At 56.4% G+C, this 16,823-nt stretch overlaps 1 protein-coding gene across 2 annotated transcripts; it reads right to left on the reverse strand.

The window, feature by feature from the left end:
* Nucleotides 1-1,733: 1,733 nt before the first annotated feature.
* On the reverse strand, nucleotides 1,734-16,346 carry CA4 (carbonic anhydrase 4). Of its 2 annotated transcripts, none has more exons than XM_059380882.1 (8): nucleotides 16,081-16,346; nucleotides 11,676-11,729; nucleotides 10,755-10,910; nucleotides 9,969-10,114; nucleotides 9,777-9,875; nucleotides 9,443-9,509; nucleotides 9,136-9,302; nucleotides 1,734-2,433 (listed from the first exon to the last, which is right to left on the reverse strand). In XM_059380882.1, exons 1-8 carry the CDS (start codon nucleotides 16,136-16,138, stop codon nucleotides 2,410-2,412), a joined length of 771 nt encoding a protein of 256 aa, XP_059236865.1. In that variant the 5' UTR covers nucleotides 16,139-16,346; the 3' UTR covers nucleotides 1,734-2,409. The 2 variants fall into 2 exon arrangements, with proteins under 2 accessions (XP_059236865.1, XP_059236864.1); XM_059380881.1 differs by lacking the exon at nucleotides 1,734-2,433 and adding an exon at nucleotides 7,664-8,115 and having other exon boundaries at nucleotides 16,081-16,339.
* Nucleotides 16,347-16,823: the final 477 nt, after the last annotated feature.

Raw genomic sequence — 16,823 nt, forward strand, 5'->3', positions numbered from 1 at the left:
TGTCAAGTAAATAAATAAAATCTTTTTAAAAAATTTATTAAAAAAAAAAATAAGAAGAAGAAGAAGTGCCTCTAAGGGGTGCCTGGGTGGCTCAGTCAGTTAAGCATCTGCCTTTGAATCAGGTCATGATCCCAGGATCCTGGGATGGAGCTCCACCTCAGTCAGCAGTGAGTCTGGTTCTCCCTCTCCCTCTGCCCCTCCCCCTGCTGATGCTCCCCACCGCCCCCCACCAGCAAATAAATACATAAAAGGCCTTTTTTTTTTTTTAAGTGCCTCTCCGGCACCTGAATGGCTCAGTGAGCTAAGCCTCTGTCTTCAGCTTAGGTCATGATCTCAGGGTCCTGTGATCGACCCCCGCATCGGGCTGTCTGCTCGGCTGGGAGCCTGCTTTCCCCCTTCTCTCTGCTGGCTGCACTGCCTGCATATGAGCTCTCTCTCTGTGTCAAATGAATAAATTAAAAAATCTTAAAAAAAAAAAAAATGCCTCTAGGACCCACACCTGTGGAAGAGAGCAAAGCAGGGTTGGGCTGGGATGAGAGAGATGGCGCTGCCACACAGGCCCAGTCGTCTCCTTGACTGGCCCCACCTGGAGCTCGGAAGCTAGAATGATCCCTTGGTGTCACCCTGAGCTGGACTAACTGTACCTCCAACCTGATCAGTTACTGGTTTGAGGCTGCTGCAGAAAGGAGCGTGACCTTGAGTGAGGGAATTCCTTCTCTCCAGAGAGGCCAACAACTGAAGGCATCTGCACCCCCACCAGCACTCATCACAGGGGGCCAGGTGTCCCTAGGGCTCTGAGCTGTGCAGGACAGCATCCCCCACAAGCAGTCAACAGAACAGATGAAAATCCCTGCTGTCCCCAAGAGACGGTGCCAGTGCGGGCTTTTGTCCTGAAGATCACTGTCAGGATTCAGTGAAATAGTGCATGCAGATAATGACAGCTGAAGGTAGTGAAACAGATCAGGCGATTACAAGGTGAACGGCACGGGAGGAAGGGCAGCAGGTGGACAGGAAGATCTCAGCGGCCTGCTGGTGTCTGGGTCCTGCTCTTCCTGTACTCCAGGCTCTGACTCGAGTAAGCATTCCAACTCCCACAGGGTCCTGCACCTCTTGAGTCTCTCCTCACTTTGTTAATAAAACCCTGGCACCGGGCCCCTTCTGACCTCACCTGGAGACTGCAGCCAAATCCTGCCTGAGGGCTCACTTCTGTGTGAGGTGGCTGGTCTGCTGGGAGAGGAGGGATGGGGGGGGGGGGGGGGGGGGGTGGTGTGTGTGGGACTGAGCTCAGGAAGGGATCCTGGCACTCCAGCGCCGGGAGGCTGGCATCAAGCAGAGACCCAAGGAAAAGGGACGAGATTACTGATGTAGGAAAATATTAGGGTTCAAAGCCGACGGCCAAGAAAGAGTCTTGAGACGTCTTTGGTCCAAAAAGATGGTTTTGTTAAAGCATAGGGATCCGTGGGCAGAAAGAGCTGCGCTGGGGTTGCAGAGGGTGGTGATTATATACTTGCAAGTTGGGAGGGGGTTCAGGACGGGATAAACCTCCAAGGTATTTTGGAAACAAGGTTTCTAGTACCTTGAGGGGGCTAGCTTTTGTCGGGAAAGTTCATTTTTTATTGTTCAGTACAATCAGGAGACCCTTCAGATGCACATCAGTGGGACACATGCTTGGAGGAGGATTCCTTTTTTTTTTTTTTTAATATTTATTTATTTGACAGAAATCACAAGTAGGTGGAGAGGCAGGCAGAGAGAGAGAGAGAGAGCAGGAAGCAGGCTCCCCGCTGAGCAGAGAGCCCGATGCGGGGCTCGATCCCAGCACTCTGGGATCATGACCTGAGCCGAAGGCAGAGGCTTTAACCCGCTGAGCCACCCAGGCGCCCCTGGAGGAGGATTCCTAACAGGTATCTTGGTTCGGGGCAGAGATAAAGGAAGCTTCCAGAGGAATTATGGCATGTTTAAAGCAGACCCAGGATCCTGAAGGGTCAGCCTAAGATGCCTTTTGCCCTTATCAGTGAATGTCACTCTGCCTGTTTGAAGGACTTGTCAATGGGCTGTAAATAGTAAGGAAACCGAATTCTTCAGCTTTGTTCCCACATCAATTTCCTTGGCATAGACCTCTCTTAAGTCTTTAGAAAACTGTGAGGAGGAAGTCCACTGGCAGAAGGGCCTGCTCCCAAGTGTACCCGGTTTCCCTCCCACCAGGGAACCCGATACCAGGCAGAGGGAAAACCCCCAGCCAGCGTCCTGTAAGTTCCTGGAAGGTGCGGCCAGCGGGAAGGACAGGGGATGGTCCAGGAGGGGATGGTGGTGGCTCAGTCTCTGACCCTTTGTCCACCCTTCCTTCTCGGCCTCAGTCTTCCAGACGTAGGTGGGGCGGGAGTAGGACCACCACACATGGTAAATACAAATTCAAAGCACCGAGGTCAAGTTCAGCTGCAGATAAACAATAGGTAATGCTTTAGTATGAGTCAGCCTCATGCAATTTTGGAGATACACTTTAAAAATTCTTCCTCTGAAATTCAGGTTTTTTTAAAAAAAAATTTTAAGATTTTATTTATTTATTTGACAGAGAGATCACAAGTAGGCAGAGAAGCAGGCAGAGAGAGAGTGGAGGGAAGCAGGCTCCCCACTGAGCAGAGAGCCCAACGTGGGGCTCAATCCCAGGACCCTGAGATCATGACCTGAGCGGAAGGCAGAGGCTTCACCCACTGAGCCATGCAGGTACCCCTGAAATTCAGATTTATCAGGCAATCCGAGGTAGGTGCAGATCATATCCTGGGGAGAGCCTGCAGCAAATCCAGACAGGACAGACGGCCAGGGACAGAGCCAGTAATAGAGAAAGGGACCCATCAGAGGGCACACCTGGTAATCGCAGCTCCTGAGGAAGGCCGGAAGGAAAGCGAAATGGATTCCTCAGCAGGAGCTCTACAGAGGCTCAACCCTACTCTACCCTACACCCTTACCCAATAAGGCAAGGATGTGAGCTCTGCAGAGCCGCAGGTGGGCGTAGTGCTGGGGGGCGTGTCCCACTGAGGGGAGAAGCAGGCCCCTCAGGACTGCTACCCCACCTCACCTCTGCTCCCCATCACAGAGGCAAATCTGGGCGTCACTCCTCAGGATTCAGACCCCTCCCTACTCTTTCCTATCCCCATCCCTGGAAGTGGCCAATTTCTCTCCATCTGTAGGTCCTACCCAAACTTCAGTACTCCCTGTAATAAAAGGAATCCTCATGATAGCTACAAATTATGGAATACATCCTCTCGGCCAGCATCTTGTTTCATCGTGACAGTGTCCTTATGTGAAGTAAATACCATCATCATCCCCATTTTACAGATGAGGAAAACAGAGGCTCAGGAAGGTGAATTAAGTTATCAAAGCCTCCTCACTTGCTTTTCGTAGCAGTGGAAGAAGACTCAGATCTAGGTCTGTGGCCCTGGGGCCCACGCTCCATGGGTATATTTTGTAGAGTTGGCAGTATTGTGCCCTCTGTGTCTGCCCTTTGGCCAGGAGTCCTGGGGGAAGAGCACAGACTGGGTTTTTTTCTACCCAAATCCTCAGCCCCTGTCACAGAGGAAATAATAGTGTTTGTTGAAAGACTAAATCTAGTTGAAAGATCAAAATGTACCTTTAGCCCGCCCCTGTCGCCTGGCCCTCTGCCTATCCTCCCTGGCCTTGGAGCAGCCAACACGGAATGTGAAGAGCCTTCCACGTGTCCATTCTCAGCTGGGGCCAGGGCTCAGAGGAAGGAACTGGCTTGTGACTTCGCCTGTCCTGTAGCTCTCCTCCAAAGGAAGCCCCTCCCCAGGCCCGCCTGGGCCCGGGGACATGTCCTCAGTCCCCAGAGGAGATAATGCCTTTGTCCCTACTCAGATAAACAAACAGAGCTGCTAGCTGTGTAATTGGAGGTGCAGGAGCAGTGCCCCACCCGCAGAGATGGGTCCCGCCTTCCTCTCAAGGTCATCGGCAGGAGCTTGAAGACCGCTAGGTCCAGTTAGATGGAAAGGTCAAGCTTAGCCCATTTTGTAGATGGATACACAGGCCCAGAGCAGGGGGGCAATCCCCAGGCCCCCAGCTTCCTGTCTTCCCACACAGACGCACAGTCTTAGGGTCATACCACATGGGGGCACTACCCGTAATGGGGCCTCTGTTTAGGCACCCCTCAGAGTTTGGTGTCAGAGCGGCCTTTCCGCATACCTGTGCCCATGTGCACGCTTCACCATGACTCTGGGCCCCTGTAGACCCTTCTATTCTCCCCACCTTCCCATTCCACCCCTCCCAACACTGCACCCCCCATGCACAGTCAGATCAGAGCCACAGGAAACAGGGCCAGCAAGTGTGCAAACTGAGAGCCAAGATGGGGAAGTTTATCTTCCAAGAATCATCTAAACACATAGGGAGTATTTTTAGCCCCTGGCTCCCATCCAGATGCCAAATCTAAACAGGGGGCCAGAGGGAGGCCAGAGAGACGAGCCGTCGGGGATAGAGAGCAGCCAGCGGGGACAGGGTGGGACAGGGTGCTGTGGACTCCACCCTACCCCTGGTCAGAAGATCTGTCCTCCTGCGAACTGCCCCAGGTCATCAAGGGGAGCTGAGGTGATACAGAGAAGTGACCCCATATTCTGACAGGCCCCCTTGATGTAGGAAAGATGTTAGGGTTCAAAGCCTACGGCCAAGAATTCTTGAGATGTCTTTGGTGCAAAAGGGTGGCTTTATTAAAGCACAGGGACAGGACCGGTGGGCAGGAAGAGCGGCACTGGGGTCAGGAGGAATGGCCCATTCTATACTAGCAAGTTGGGAAGAGCTTCTGGACAAGACAAACCTCCAAGGTGTTTTGAAAACAACGTTTCCAGGATCCAGAGGGGGCTAGCTATTGTTACAAAAAGGACATTTATTACTGTTCATTAAACCCTCTGTCAAGAGACTCTTCAGATGCACATCAGTGGGCCATAAGCTTAGAGGAGGAATCCTAACATGTATCTTAGGGTGGCCGGCTAGAGATAAAAGGAGCTTCCAAAGGAATTTCTGTATGTTTAAAGTAGACCCAATATCTTGGAGGGTCCGCCTTTTGCCTTTTGCCTTTATCAAAGGGTCAACATGAAGGCATTTGAGTCCCTAGAGGAATGTCATTCTGCCTGTTTCAAGTACTCGTCAATGGGCTGTAAGTAGTAAGGAAACTGAAGAATTTTTCTCCAACGTTGTTTCCCACATCACCTTAACCTCTCTCTGTGCCTCAGCATCTCGTCTGCTTCTGCGGTAGTACTGCCCTTACAGGACTGTAGTGAGGCCCATGTTGGACCCGCAGCGGGCATTGGAGGAATGTGTGTCATGGTCTGTACTGAGAGCCAGCAGCTCAGAGAAGTCAGGTGGTGACCAAAACCAGCCGCTCCGAGGCCTCGCCAGTCACAGTGAAGTGTGAGTACACACTGGATGCCCAGTGCAGTGACCAAGGGGCATTAGAAGTAAATGAAAGCAGGGCTGTGTGGCAGGGACGCTGGGCCCTGTTTCTGGATAAGGGGCTCCTGGTCGCCCCCCACCCCGTCATCTCTGGCAGAGCTGTGTTAGGAGCCAGGCTGGGTCTCTAGAGAGGGAGCGCCTTCTCCAGAATGGCGTCTGCCCAGGGCGGTGCCTTCTGTGCCCAGCACAGAAGGACTGAACTGTGGCGGGAGAGGAGGCCCTCTAGAACACACACACCCCACAAGAGGGATTGCCCGTCAGGCTCACCCTCCAGGGTGGGGGGGCCAATTCCAGGAATGGCTCCTGCAGTGACTGGCCAGGAATGACCTTGCTATGAATCACGGGCTGACAGCACTTACTGGGCTTTAGGCACGAGGAAGGGCGGACACCAAGGGAAGAGGTTTCAGCCCTGGGACCTGAGCGTGCTCTGCCCATTCTGGCACCCACTGGCCGGGTTTATTACTGTGGGGTCAAGGTGACGAGGGAGGGTCATGTGCCTTACCCCTGGGCTCCTTTCACCGTTGGAGAGAGCGGGGCACTTCCGGGGCTTGCTGTTCAGGGGTGGGGGTGGGACTTAGTGGTGGGGGGCACCGTGGGGGTTTCTGAGAGCCCTGAACCTTGGGTGGGAGGGGCAGGGTTCAGGTGAAATCTCAGATCCCCTACAGGCAGCACCAGGAACCAAAGAGAACAGGTTTGGTGTCCTCACCCCCCTGCTGACACAGGCTGCCTGCTGTTGCCATGGTGACGGTAACACACCCCCCCCATGGCTACGTGATCACCTGCGAAGGGAGGGGTGCTTATTCTTGGTCACGAAGGGGAAAAGGGGAGGGCAGTCTCCTCCCTCTGCCCAGGCCAAGGTGGGTGGCAGGAGGAAGTCCAGGGGGAGTGGGGGGGAGTCAGGTTCTCTGAGATCTAAAGGGCAGCAGAAGGCATAGAGGTCACCTCTACCAGCCAGCTCCCCTCCAGAGACGACTGGCTTGCAGGAGGTGGCGGGGGGGGGGGGGGGGCGCTGGAGGGGCTTCTAGCACCGGGTAATGGAATCCCTTGAGTGCCCGACTAGCTTGCACATTCCTGTAGGAAAGTTCACCACCTCCAGATGATAGAACCTGCTAGAGACCCCCAAGAACCCCTCTTCACCAAGCAAGGCTCATTCTCCTCCCCTTCCCCAAGCTGATACTCCGCAGTCCAGCCCTCCCTGGATGATGAGATCCCAGAGCCTGGGGCCCCTTGACCCCTGCTCGCCTGGCTTGGGACCTGTCCTTGGGGCCCTCATTTCCTTCTCTTTGTTTTCTCGATCCTCCGCTTCATACCTGCCTCCCCCTGGTCTCACTCACAAAGTGTCCTCTATTCACCTGTGACCACGAGCTAGCTCCGGGATCACTGCACCGCCTCCCCCTCCCTCCTCACCCCTACAGCCCCTGCTTCCCCCAGAGCGGCATATCAGGCCCCTCTGCTCTAGCCTCTCCAGGCTCCCAGCTCTCTCCCATTCAAAACCAGCATCCTTACAGTGCCCTCCTACAAGCCCTCCCTGCCCCTAACACACTTGACCTCTCCTTTTCCCCTTGACCTTTTCCCCTTCTCTGCCCTCCAGCTCTCTGGAGGGCTTTCTCCTTCCCTCTCTTGACTTGAGCTGGCCTGCCTGCTGTTCCTCTGACGGGTGCCCTTCCCTCCCCACAAGGACACCTGCTGGTTCCCAGATGGTCCCCCCCCCCCCGGCTCCTTCAAGTCTTCCTGAGGCCCCTTCCTGCTGAGACCTTCCCTAACCCCCTTCCCTTCCCAATTTATCCTTCTTCATAGTCCTACGGCCCTCTGATCCGCTGTATGCGTATATTTCATCTCCAGCAACTCCAGCTAGACTGGCGACCCCAGGAGGGCCGGCATTTTTTGTCTGTCCTCCCTGCCATATCTCCAGTGCCTAGAACATAGACGCTCAAGAAATATCTGGGCAAATAAATGAATGCCTTGGCACCTAGCTTCCCTAGGCTGCACCCACACACGACCTGCGCTCTGCAGCCCAGAGGAGTCCAGAGGAGACAGTGCTGGGCAGGGGGCAGAGCCCCCTTGGCCACAGCCCCACTGTGTGATCTCCACTGAGCCTTTTCTCCTTCCTGGGCTCTGGCTTCCCCCATTATACAATAAGGAGGCTGGATTGGAACTTCCAGGGCTTTCTTGGTGTGGGAACTCAGAGTTGTCTTTGCATCTCTCCAAGTGGGGTACAGACAGGAAGTTTATTTACAAAGGTGGGAGGGGGTGCCTGGCAGTCCCTGCTAGGAAGAACTTCCAAGACTCGGGCCCCTTCCCTGAAATGGTGGCAGGTTGAGGGGAACAGGGCAGGGATGGTTATGGGAACTAAAAATAGACCCTAGAAAGTTTTCTCCAAAAATATATCCCTTTAATCATCATCAAAATCCATGCTAGGAAGCCTGAGGAATAGAGACCCCAGGTCAAGTGTCCAGAAGGGATCGCTCATCGGAGGAAGCCAGTCATCAGGCAGGTGAGCGTGGGGACCAGAATGGTGGCCAAGGGCAAGGGCAGCAGCTGTCCTGGGGCCCGAGACTTGAACACGGGTCGCTGCCCCTGCGGCTGCAAGGGTCTGACATTCTCTGTCATACTCAATGTCTGCTCCTTATCATAGTATAGGTTCTTGGAGAAGGCGAAAATCTGTGGAAGAGAAGGGGCTCAGCACGAAGCCAGGTGCAAGCAGAGCTATGCTCCCTCATGTGTGACCCCAGACCAGTCCCCTTGCCTGTCCGAGCCCTCTTTAGGGCTTTGGAATCCCTGGCTCTCAAGTTTTTTTTTGTTTTGTTTTGTTTTTCCCTAGCTCTCAGGTTTTTGTGCAGATGAAAAGAATAAGGATGGAGAGTGCTTAGCTTCCCTTAGACAGGTGGACACACAGCTCACAGTTTTGAGGGCCCATAAGCACGGATCATTGCTGTCTTATCGCTGTTACTACAGAACGGTGGTTCTCAGACTTAAGTACAGGAGCATCATGGAGGGGCGGGGCAGGGCGGGGCCAGGGTAGGAGGGGCTTGTTGGGCCCCACACTGCCAGGCCCCATCCCCAGGGTTTCTGATTCAGGAGGATTGGGGCGAGGTCTGAGAATTCAAATGTCTAGCAAGTTCCTAGATGATCGTGATGCCCCTGGACCAGGGACCACCCTTTGAAAATTACTGTTCAGCAAGGAAAGTATCACTGAAGCAGGGATTTGGCCCTTGGGTTCACGGCTGTATCCCTGGAGCCTGGTGTGTTGGAAGGTCTTGAGTACCATTGTTGAATGAATGGACTGTTTTTCCTACTGGGGCTGCACTGGTCCTTTCTCAGCGGCTCCTGACCATTCCCGGCCCTTCCCCCTTGCTCGCCCTCCCTCTCTCCCCAGGACACCAGCTCCCTGCCCTCACTGGACAAGTCCCACCTACTGGCAGGGGACAGCGTGGAAGCCTTTTCTGATTGCTCCTGCCACAGCCTCCCCTTCAGCCCTCGAACCAGGGATGGGACAGGCAAGAGCTTTCTTGTTTGCCATACCCTGGGGAGTGTCTGTGGATTCAACCAATAGGACCTCAGCTCCCTGGGGTGCCCCATGCCCACTGCAGCCCCAGGGGCCTCTATGAGGATCCAGAGGGATGGTTTCTGGGGAACTGGGCAGTGGGAGGCTGTAGGTACCCTGGGCCGAGCCCTATGTACCTGATCCCTGCGGAGCTGAATGCGCTCCTGGAACACGGTCCAGACAACTGTCTCCTGGCAGCCTGGAGTGGTGAGGGAGCCCAGGTAGCGATAGTAATGCCTCAGTTTCTCCTTCTTGGGGATTAGGTCGAACAGGCTGATGCTCTCTTTCATCGTGGTGTTCATCTCTGGGCAGGGAATAGGTAGGGAGGATGCCGTCGATTGGTGGGGGAAGCAGGCGGTCCCTGAGAGCCCAGACCACCGCATCACCCTGGCCCTTCCTCTGTAGGAAGAAGTCTCCTCCCTTCCCCTCCCCCCAGCCACTCACTGGGTCTGGGGACAGAAGCCAGGGCCTCCACCAGGGGCTGGAAGCCATAATTCTCCTCAGATCCGGCCTGGAACAGAAGGGAAGGGGGCCTGAGAGGGACCTGTGGGGAGCCAGTGCCGACCAGAAGTCCATTCTCCTGGTCCATGCTGGGGAGGGCAGGCAGCTTCTGGGACTGAGGCCCTGAGAGCCTCGGGGCTCCCCACCTGGGGGTGTACAAGTTGCTGAGAAACAGAGGGGAGGTCAGGGTCCCCCAACCCCTTCCTGCCTTTCTGGAGTCCTAGACCTCTTGATCCCAAGAAACAGCCCCTCAGCCCCTGGGGAATGAGAGTCCCACCTCCAGCAAGAAGGCCAGCACTGCAATCTCATCTTTGGGATCCTGGGCCTCTTTCTCGTTCCTCGATGTCCCCTTCTCTTTCTCATGTACTATGTGCATCTGGTGGCAGGGAGAGGAATGGAGAGAGGACTTATGAGGGGGTTGGAGCACCCTTCTCACCCAAGGCAGGCCAGCCTGGAGAAGGGCCCTCACCTCCATGGCAAAGCGCCTGCCATCGAGGGTATGCTCTGAGCCCCTATCCAGCTTCTCGGACCAGTGCAGGTGCAGCTGTGTGGCCCGGTACCGGGCAGCCAGTCCTCCTCCAGCGATGGAGGCCTCGCCCTCCAGCAGCACCATCACTGGAGGGCACAAGAGGGGGCTGAGTCCCCAGCAATCCCCTCGAGCCCCCCACACATAAAGCTTTCTCTTCTGCCTCCCGCCCTTCACAGGCAACAGTCCTGGGCCGCAGGGACAGGATGGGATGGGGACAGGTGGTACAGCCCAGACCTGTTGCTGGCCCCCTGTGGCCCCCAGGCCCGCCTCTCCCTCTGCAACTCCCCCTGCCCCCACCGCCCCAAACATGCACCTCAGCCCAGCCTCTCCCCTGCATCAAGCCTCTCCCTGATGCCGGGCCTTCTCAAGGGAGGGTCCAAACTCCTCAGCCCTGAGATGACCAGCCCCTGGGCCCAGTTCAGCTGCTCCTAGCCTGACCCAGGCCCGCCCTAGTTGTGCTCTCTGCCTCCATACGCGATTTTCTGAACACCCCAAGATGCTTTACGCCTCTGCGCCTTTGCCGTGTTGTTCCCTCTTCCTAGGATGCTGCTTGTCCTTCACTGAAAAGCATCTCCCCCACTTCCAAAGCCCTGTGCTCTGCAGCCCCTCTGCAGCCAAGGTGGGCCTGGAGGAGCACCTCCAGCCCAGTCCTCTGGAAGTCAGAGATCCCGGGACCAGTTGCCCCTGCCTGCCCAGGTCCCCCCCACCCCACCGCCCGACACCCACCTGAATGCCCATTGTTCTGGACTTTCCACTTTTGCTTCTTGTCATAGCCAGAGAAGGAGAAGGGTCCCAAGTCTGGGTCTACCTGTGCCTTTGTAGTGACAATGTCGATGGGGGACTGGCGGTTCTTCTGGCAGTCTTCACCCCAGTGGCTAGGACCTGAGCAGGGAGGAGGGGCAGGCTGAGAGTCAGGGGCACACGCCCCTCCTCAGATTCAAGGAGGTGGAAGGGAGAATGCATGGAAGCTGACAGTGGAGCCCCCTGGAAGGGGGCCTAGGAAAAGACACACCAACTGGTCGTATAATCTGAGGGCTTGGAGGCGGGGAAGGCTGCCCTAGACATGGGTGTGGTTGGGATCTAGGGAGGGGGCAGCACTGTTCAGTCCCTGAAACACGGCAGAGGCAACCACAGAGCTGACTGCAGGGAAATTGTGCAACAGTTGAAAAAAATGCCAAGGACAACCTTCCAGGTCTACCCGAAGAGGGGTCGTTGGAACAGAACCAACTCTCCATTGAGCAAAATAGGAGATGCCCGGCTAGCTCAGTTGGTGGAGCATGTAACTGTCTCAGGGTTGTGAGTTCAAGCCCCACGTTGGGCAGGGAGCCAACTTAAAAAAAAGAAAAAAGTGTCTCTATAACTGATGCAACTGCTGATTTGTTTGATAGAATACTTCCCCTCTTAGGGACAGCGACGGGAGATGCCAGGGAAGCCTCGGGTCACTCTACCTTCCCCGTCCTCCGAGCACCAGGACTGTGTATGTACGTGTCCGTGCACGCGTGCCGATGTGTGTTTGTGTTTGAGTAACTGATAGCTGACTTGGGGGGATCATTACCCTGATCCTTCCTGCCCTCCCTGGGTTTTCATTTTGACTTGGGCAGTCCCCCCCGATGCAGAAAACCCGTCCCCGAGACTTGCTGTACTCACCCAAGCAAGTATAGTTGGAGGCCTTGGCTTGAATCTCGTAGCACCAGTGTGACTCTGGAGCAGAGAGAGGAAGGACATGAGGCCTGTGTCAGTGCACTTGCACACACACGTCTCTAGGAATAGACTGGAGCTGTGTGCACATAAGCAACACTGTGTGTGTGTGTGTGTGTGTGTGTGTGTGTGTGTACGCAGTGGGTCAAAGACTAGGAATATCCCCAGGGTCAGAGACCCCCTTGGGTTGGGATGGAGCATCCCTGCATCTGGGACTGCAGGCCCAAAGGAAGGAGACTTGAGGAAATACAGGAATGGGGACGGAAGTGGTAGAAGCAGCCAGACCCCAAAAGTCCAGACCCGTAGCTGATTGACTGGTTACTGTGCCCAGGACACTGGTCCTCAGGAAAAACAGCCACTCTTGAGGGGCCTTGGGAGGCCCTCTGAGGCCCTCACCTCTACCCCAGGGCCTGGCCTTGACTCTCTCCTCCAGCTGCTGTCGGCCTCCTCCTCCTCCTCCTCCTTCCTTGTATCTCCCACCCCAAACCTGGAAGGGAGGTTCTGGCAAGAGGACAGGAGGAGGATTAGTCCTAGTCTCCCCTCCTGGGACAACAGAGCCGAGTTCAGCTTGGCTGCCTTCCCAGACTTGATCCGGGATGATGAAGGAGATTAGACGAGCCCTTCCCTGGAACACGCGCTCTTGTGTGATTAAGACCCGTTCTGGATTAAACTCTCACAGCCCACCAGGGACGGTAGTCAGGCCTTTTCAAACCCTGTCCCACCACCCTGCAATACTGGTACGTGGGGTAGATTCAGGTTCTAATCTCAGCTGTGGTTCAGGGCTGGAGAACCAGCACCTCTGAGAAGAGGTTGCACGGCAAACACTACACTAAGTGCAAGATTTACCCACCAGGGGCGCCTGCCAGGGCGGTGTGCCTTGGAACCTTCTGTGCTTTCTGTTCAGGTTTTCTGTAAATCTAAATCTGCTCTACCATTATAGTCTATCAACTAAGCGGGGGTGCGGAGGGCGGGGAGGCTGCGGCAGTAGGGCGGACAAAACATTTGATCCAGAGCTGAAATTCTTGCTGGGCCACTTAGGGGCAAGTCACCTTAATCTCCCTGAGCCTCAGTTTTCTCATCCGTCAAATGGAGCTAATAGCATCCGCCTCTTCGGACTGTGGGAGTTAATGAGAGACAGTGGAGTAGTCCAGGCAGCCTGCAGCACAGTTAAGTCCCCAGTGAGTCCTTCCTCTTCCTGGCCTCCCTCCCCCTGGCCTCAGATCAGTGCGCAGATGGCCAAAGCTCAGGCTGGGCCGAGAGGAGAGAAATGAAGTGAGCTGGAAAGAACTCAGGGATGAGAAAATTCCTAAGAAAAGCACAGCTTCCCACTCAGCCTGAGATGAGGCCTCTGAGCACATCCGCCCCCTCCTCTGGGGGCTGCCTCCGTCCACCTCCTCTGGGGTCTCCGGAATGAGGCCAGGGTGGGGCAGGAGCCAGGAGGTGGTCAGGTTCTCTGGAGGGGAGGGGACAATCAGGTTCTTGGGAGGGGAGGGAACAAGGGGTTCCAGGCCAGGAGAGTGAGCATCCCCAGAAAACGGGGCACGTTTTCGCTCCAGGCCCCCTGGAGTCAGCTAGGGCTTTGCGTTTCCAGGCTCTGGGTCAAAGGCTTCACCCGCTGCTGCTCTGCTGCTCCGGCCTCTTTCAGAGTCTGCCAGATCCTGCAGTGTCTTCCCCATCACGGTCCACTCCCCGCCCTGGACAGGGCTCTGCAGCCCGCCTCCCATGGGGGGAATTTCTGCCTCCAAGGATCCCCCAGATGGGTCAACTCTGCAAGGGCCTGTGGCCACTTCCCCAACTCCCGGGTCCCCCTGTGCAGGTGGCCAGAGCTCGGAAGTTGGAGCCCGCTCACCTGATTCAGTCCTAGCTCCGGCTCTTGCTTCATCTCCGAAGGAGAGTTCAACTTTCCCCAGCCCTCCATTCTACCTCAGGCAGAGCGAACTGCCACTGGGCCAGCCAGGACTTTGCTCAGTGTCTGAGGAGACGATGGTTGGATGGAGCCCATTTGCGACCGTGAAAGCCTCCTTGTCAGAATTCACCCATGTCTTCCCCTCTCAAAGGTCCTGAAGGCAGACGGGGCCTCCAAGGTTGACCGGAGGCCCCAAAGGAAGCTATTCCAGGGGAAGCCTTGCTGAAGTCAGAGTCCTGAAGGGCGGACCCTCCTCTCAGCCTCCCCAGGGCCCATCTGGTTCGGGCTGAGCCATTCTCAGGAATGTGCTCTTCCCTGACTCTGGCTATAGCTCCTGGTTTTGTAATGGTGACCTCTGGTACACTGTCTTAATTGTGGAGACTTTTGACCTGTGTGGCTGAATGCTCTCTTGTAACTACCCTCTTCAGGAGGCAAGAGCCAGGAAAACAACATTGATGAGGTCAGGGGTCAGGTCTACGTCCCTGGGCTGAGGTGGCAGGGTCCCAAACCAGCTCAGGTTCCTGTGTTCATGAGAGGGCTGCCCTTGCAAATAATGACAAGCCTGCTGTCTCAGGGGGCCTGGGAAGGAGAGGGGCTCCCCATGGACAGATCTTGGCTCCAAGATCCAGGTTCTACCTAAGTGACCCACCTAGGTGAACCAGGAATGCAGTCGCAAATCCCACAACTATCACCAATTACCCAGCCACGGTCCCTTACCCTCCACTTGCCCCCCTGGACCTTTCTTGGTGATCCAAGGAGTTCTCTCTGACGGACCTTGCTCACTCTACATTCCCACTCTGTGGGGAAGGAGGAATCCTGGAAACCAGCTCAGCAAAACCCAAGTATGTCCTGGCAAAGTCTCAGCAACTCCTGGCCTGGGTTCTGGGGCCCCAAAGAGTCCTATGACTCCTCTCCTCCTCCCTCCATGACAGCAGATGTTCTGGGTTGTCTGATGTGTATTCTGGTCCCTCTCCAGCCTCAAGTGTCCCAGGAGATGAAATGGGTGGAGGGAGACTGGTCCCGAGACAGTTTCCAGTCTGAAAGCCCCAGCACTTAATGGGAGCACAGGTTGTAGGAGGGGGCAGCTGAGATAGATTCCTGGCTGGTTGGCCCCAGGCAGCCATCAGGTCTGGGGTGTCTGCCATGCGCCACTCAAGTACCACACCAAGCACTTACAACCACTAACTTACCTGAATCCTTAAAACCCCTTAAGTCAGCATTACTATCTCTATATTGTGAGAAAACTGAAGCGAAGTGACTTACCCAGGGCCACACAGCTACAAAGCAACAGAATTAATTGTAAAGTGTTTCTCTTTTTCTGAGTCCTGCCGCTTAGGTAAGTTTCCAAATTCCGACTTTACATATGAATTTTGTCACATCCCATCTCCCCTCTTTATTCCTCTCCTGGGAAGAAGCCAGTAATTTCTGCAAGGTTCCCTTCATCCCCTCCAAAACAGACGGACAGACAGACACACACACACACACACACACACACACACACACAGACAGCTAAATCTTTCCTACAAAAGGCACATACTCTCTCCTTCTCTGCTGCAGAGGGAGGACCTCACCCCTTACTCCACGACTCCCAGAAGGGACCATCTAGATTTGGAGAGGACGTTTGGCCAGCCGGACCCCAACAGGGGACCATCGGAGGGGTAGCTGAGCTGGGGACTGGCAGATCGGGGCTTCCTGCAGAGGAGATGGTCCCCTGTGGGGTCGCAGAAAAGATTCCTCCCCTGATCCCCGTGCCCAGCCCTGGGGCTGGAGGTGCTTTCAGCTCTTTATCAAATATTAACACACAACTCCTGCCACCTCCCACCTAGGCGAATAATTAAGAGCTCGGCCACATCATTAATCTTTAAACGAAAATCACCCTGGCCGGAAAGACCGGCTCAGCCAGGGTCTCGGGTCTCCTAGTGTCCCCCCTGGCCACAAGCTCCCAGTGTGGCTCTGGGGAGGGGAAAGGGAACGACCAGGAACCCAAGGAGCGAAGCGGAAAAGCCAAAGCCTCCCGTGCTCTGGGCGGGGGGCAGCCCCTCAGCACTGAGCCCCGGAGGGACAGACAACGACGCAGGGACAGGCTGAGGACCAAAGGCGCGTGCAGTGCCAGAAAGGGCGAGAACGGCGGCGTGCGTCGAGGCGGGTCGGGAAGCATCCCCATCACTGACTCGCACTCTCGCCCGGCCGAGCGCCGCGGGGCCCCGCCACCCCCGCAGCGGCGCACACGCGCGCACGCAGCACTCCGCCGCCGCACGTGGCCGTTCGGGAGCGCCCGGGGGTCCGCGTCCGCCCCGTCCGCCCCGTCCGCCCTCCCGCCCCAGCGGTGCCCACGCAGCCAGAGCCCGGCGCGCACCCCGCGTCCCGCGCCCCGCGCCCTGCGCGCACTGCGGCTGGGGACGCCGAGGGGCAGCCCGCCGCGGACCGGACGGGAGCCCGCGCGGTCACCTGCGCTGGCCAAGGGCCGGGCGGCGGCGAGGGCCAGGAGCGCAGGCAGCAGCCGCATCCCGCACAGGAGCCAAGACGCCGCCGAGCCGGGGGTCGCGTGCCGAGGAGGCCTCCGGGGGTGCCGCGATCATGCCGGCCCCGGGTTTTATAGCGGAGCTGCGACGGGAAGGAGCCCCGACAGCGGAACGCGGGTAGCGGCTCCTCCCCCTGGCGGAGCCTCCCCTCCCCGCGTCCTGTCCCTGCGCCGAAATCCTCCGCTACCACCCCCTGCCGGGCCACCTTGTGCCTCGTGCCCGCACCACCACCACCACCCCGCCCCCGCCGCCAGCGCCGCTCCTCTCGCTCCTGCCTCCGAGAGCCGCCCGCCCCCATCACACCTGGTCTTCTGTTTGAGAACCGGGTGGTGACCTCGCGAGGTACTTGATCCATACAAGGATGGGTGCCCGATTCCTGTCTTTGATCGGTTTGGCCTGGACTCCCAGCGCAGCCCTCTCGCCTGAGTAGCCATCCGCCAGGACCTTGGGCTGGAGGTGGACGGGTGGAGACAGCCTCCAGAGGATGGTGCAAATGAGGGAGGTGTGCTGGCGTTTCTTGAATCTGGTGTCCCCAAAGAGAGGGCTGGCTTTTCTCCCTCGGGCTGTGGTCGCTGATTCTCTGGGTCTCTTTTCTGTTTTCTCCCAGGCTGTTCCAAACTTAATTTCTAAGCAGACCAAAGACTCTTCTTCTAACACGGAGTGAAGACG

This window comes from Mustela nigripes, chromosome 16, assembly GCF_022355385.1.
Source record: "Mustela nigripes isolate SB6536 chromosome 16, MUSNIG.SB6536, whole genome shotgun sequence".
Taxonomy (NCBI): Eukaryota; Metazoa; Chordata; class Mammalia; order Carnivora; family Mustelidae; genus Mustela; species Mustela nigripes.

Bases quoted from the DNA above. Each gene is read 5' to 3' on its own strand.
- CA4 (XM_059380881.1), bottom strand. From the start codon at position 16,138: ATGCGGCTGCTGCCTGCGCTCCTGGCCCTCGCCGCCGCCCGGCCCTTG. The intron at 11,730-16,080 runs GTGACCGCGCGG...TCTCTGCTCCAG, and splicing joins CCGGCCCTTGGCCAGCGCAG to AGTCACACTGGTGCTACGAG. The intron at 9,510-9,776 runs GTGGGACTCTCA...CTTCTGTTCCAG, and splicing joins TGCTGGCCTTCTTGCTGGAG to GCCGGATCTGAGGAGAATTA.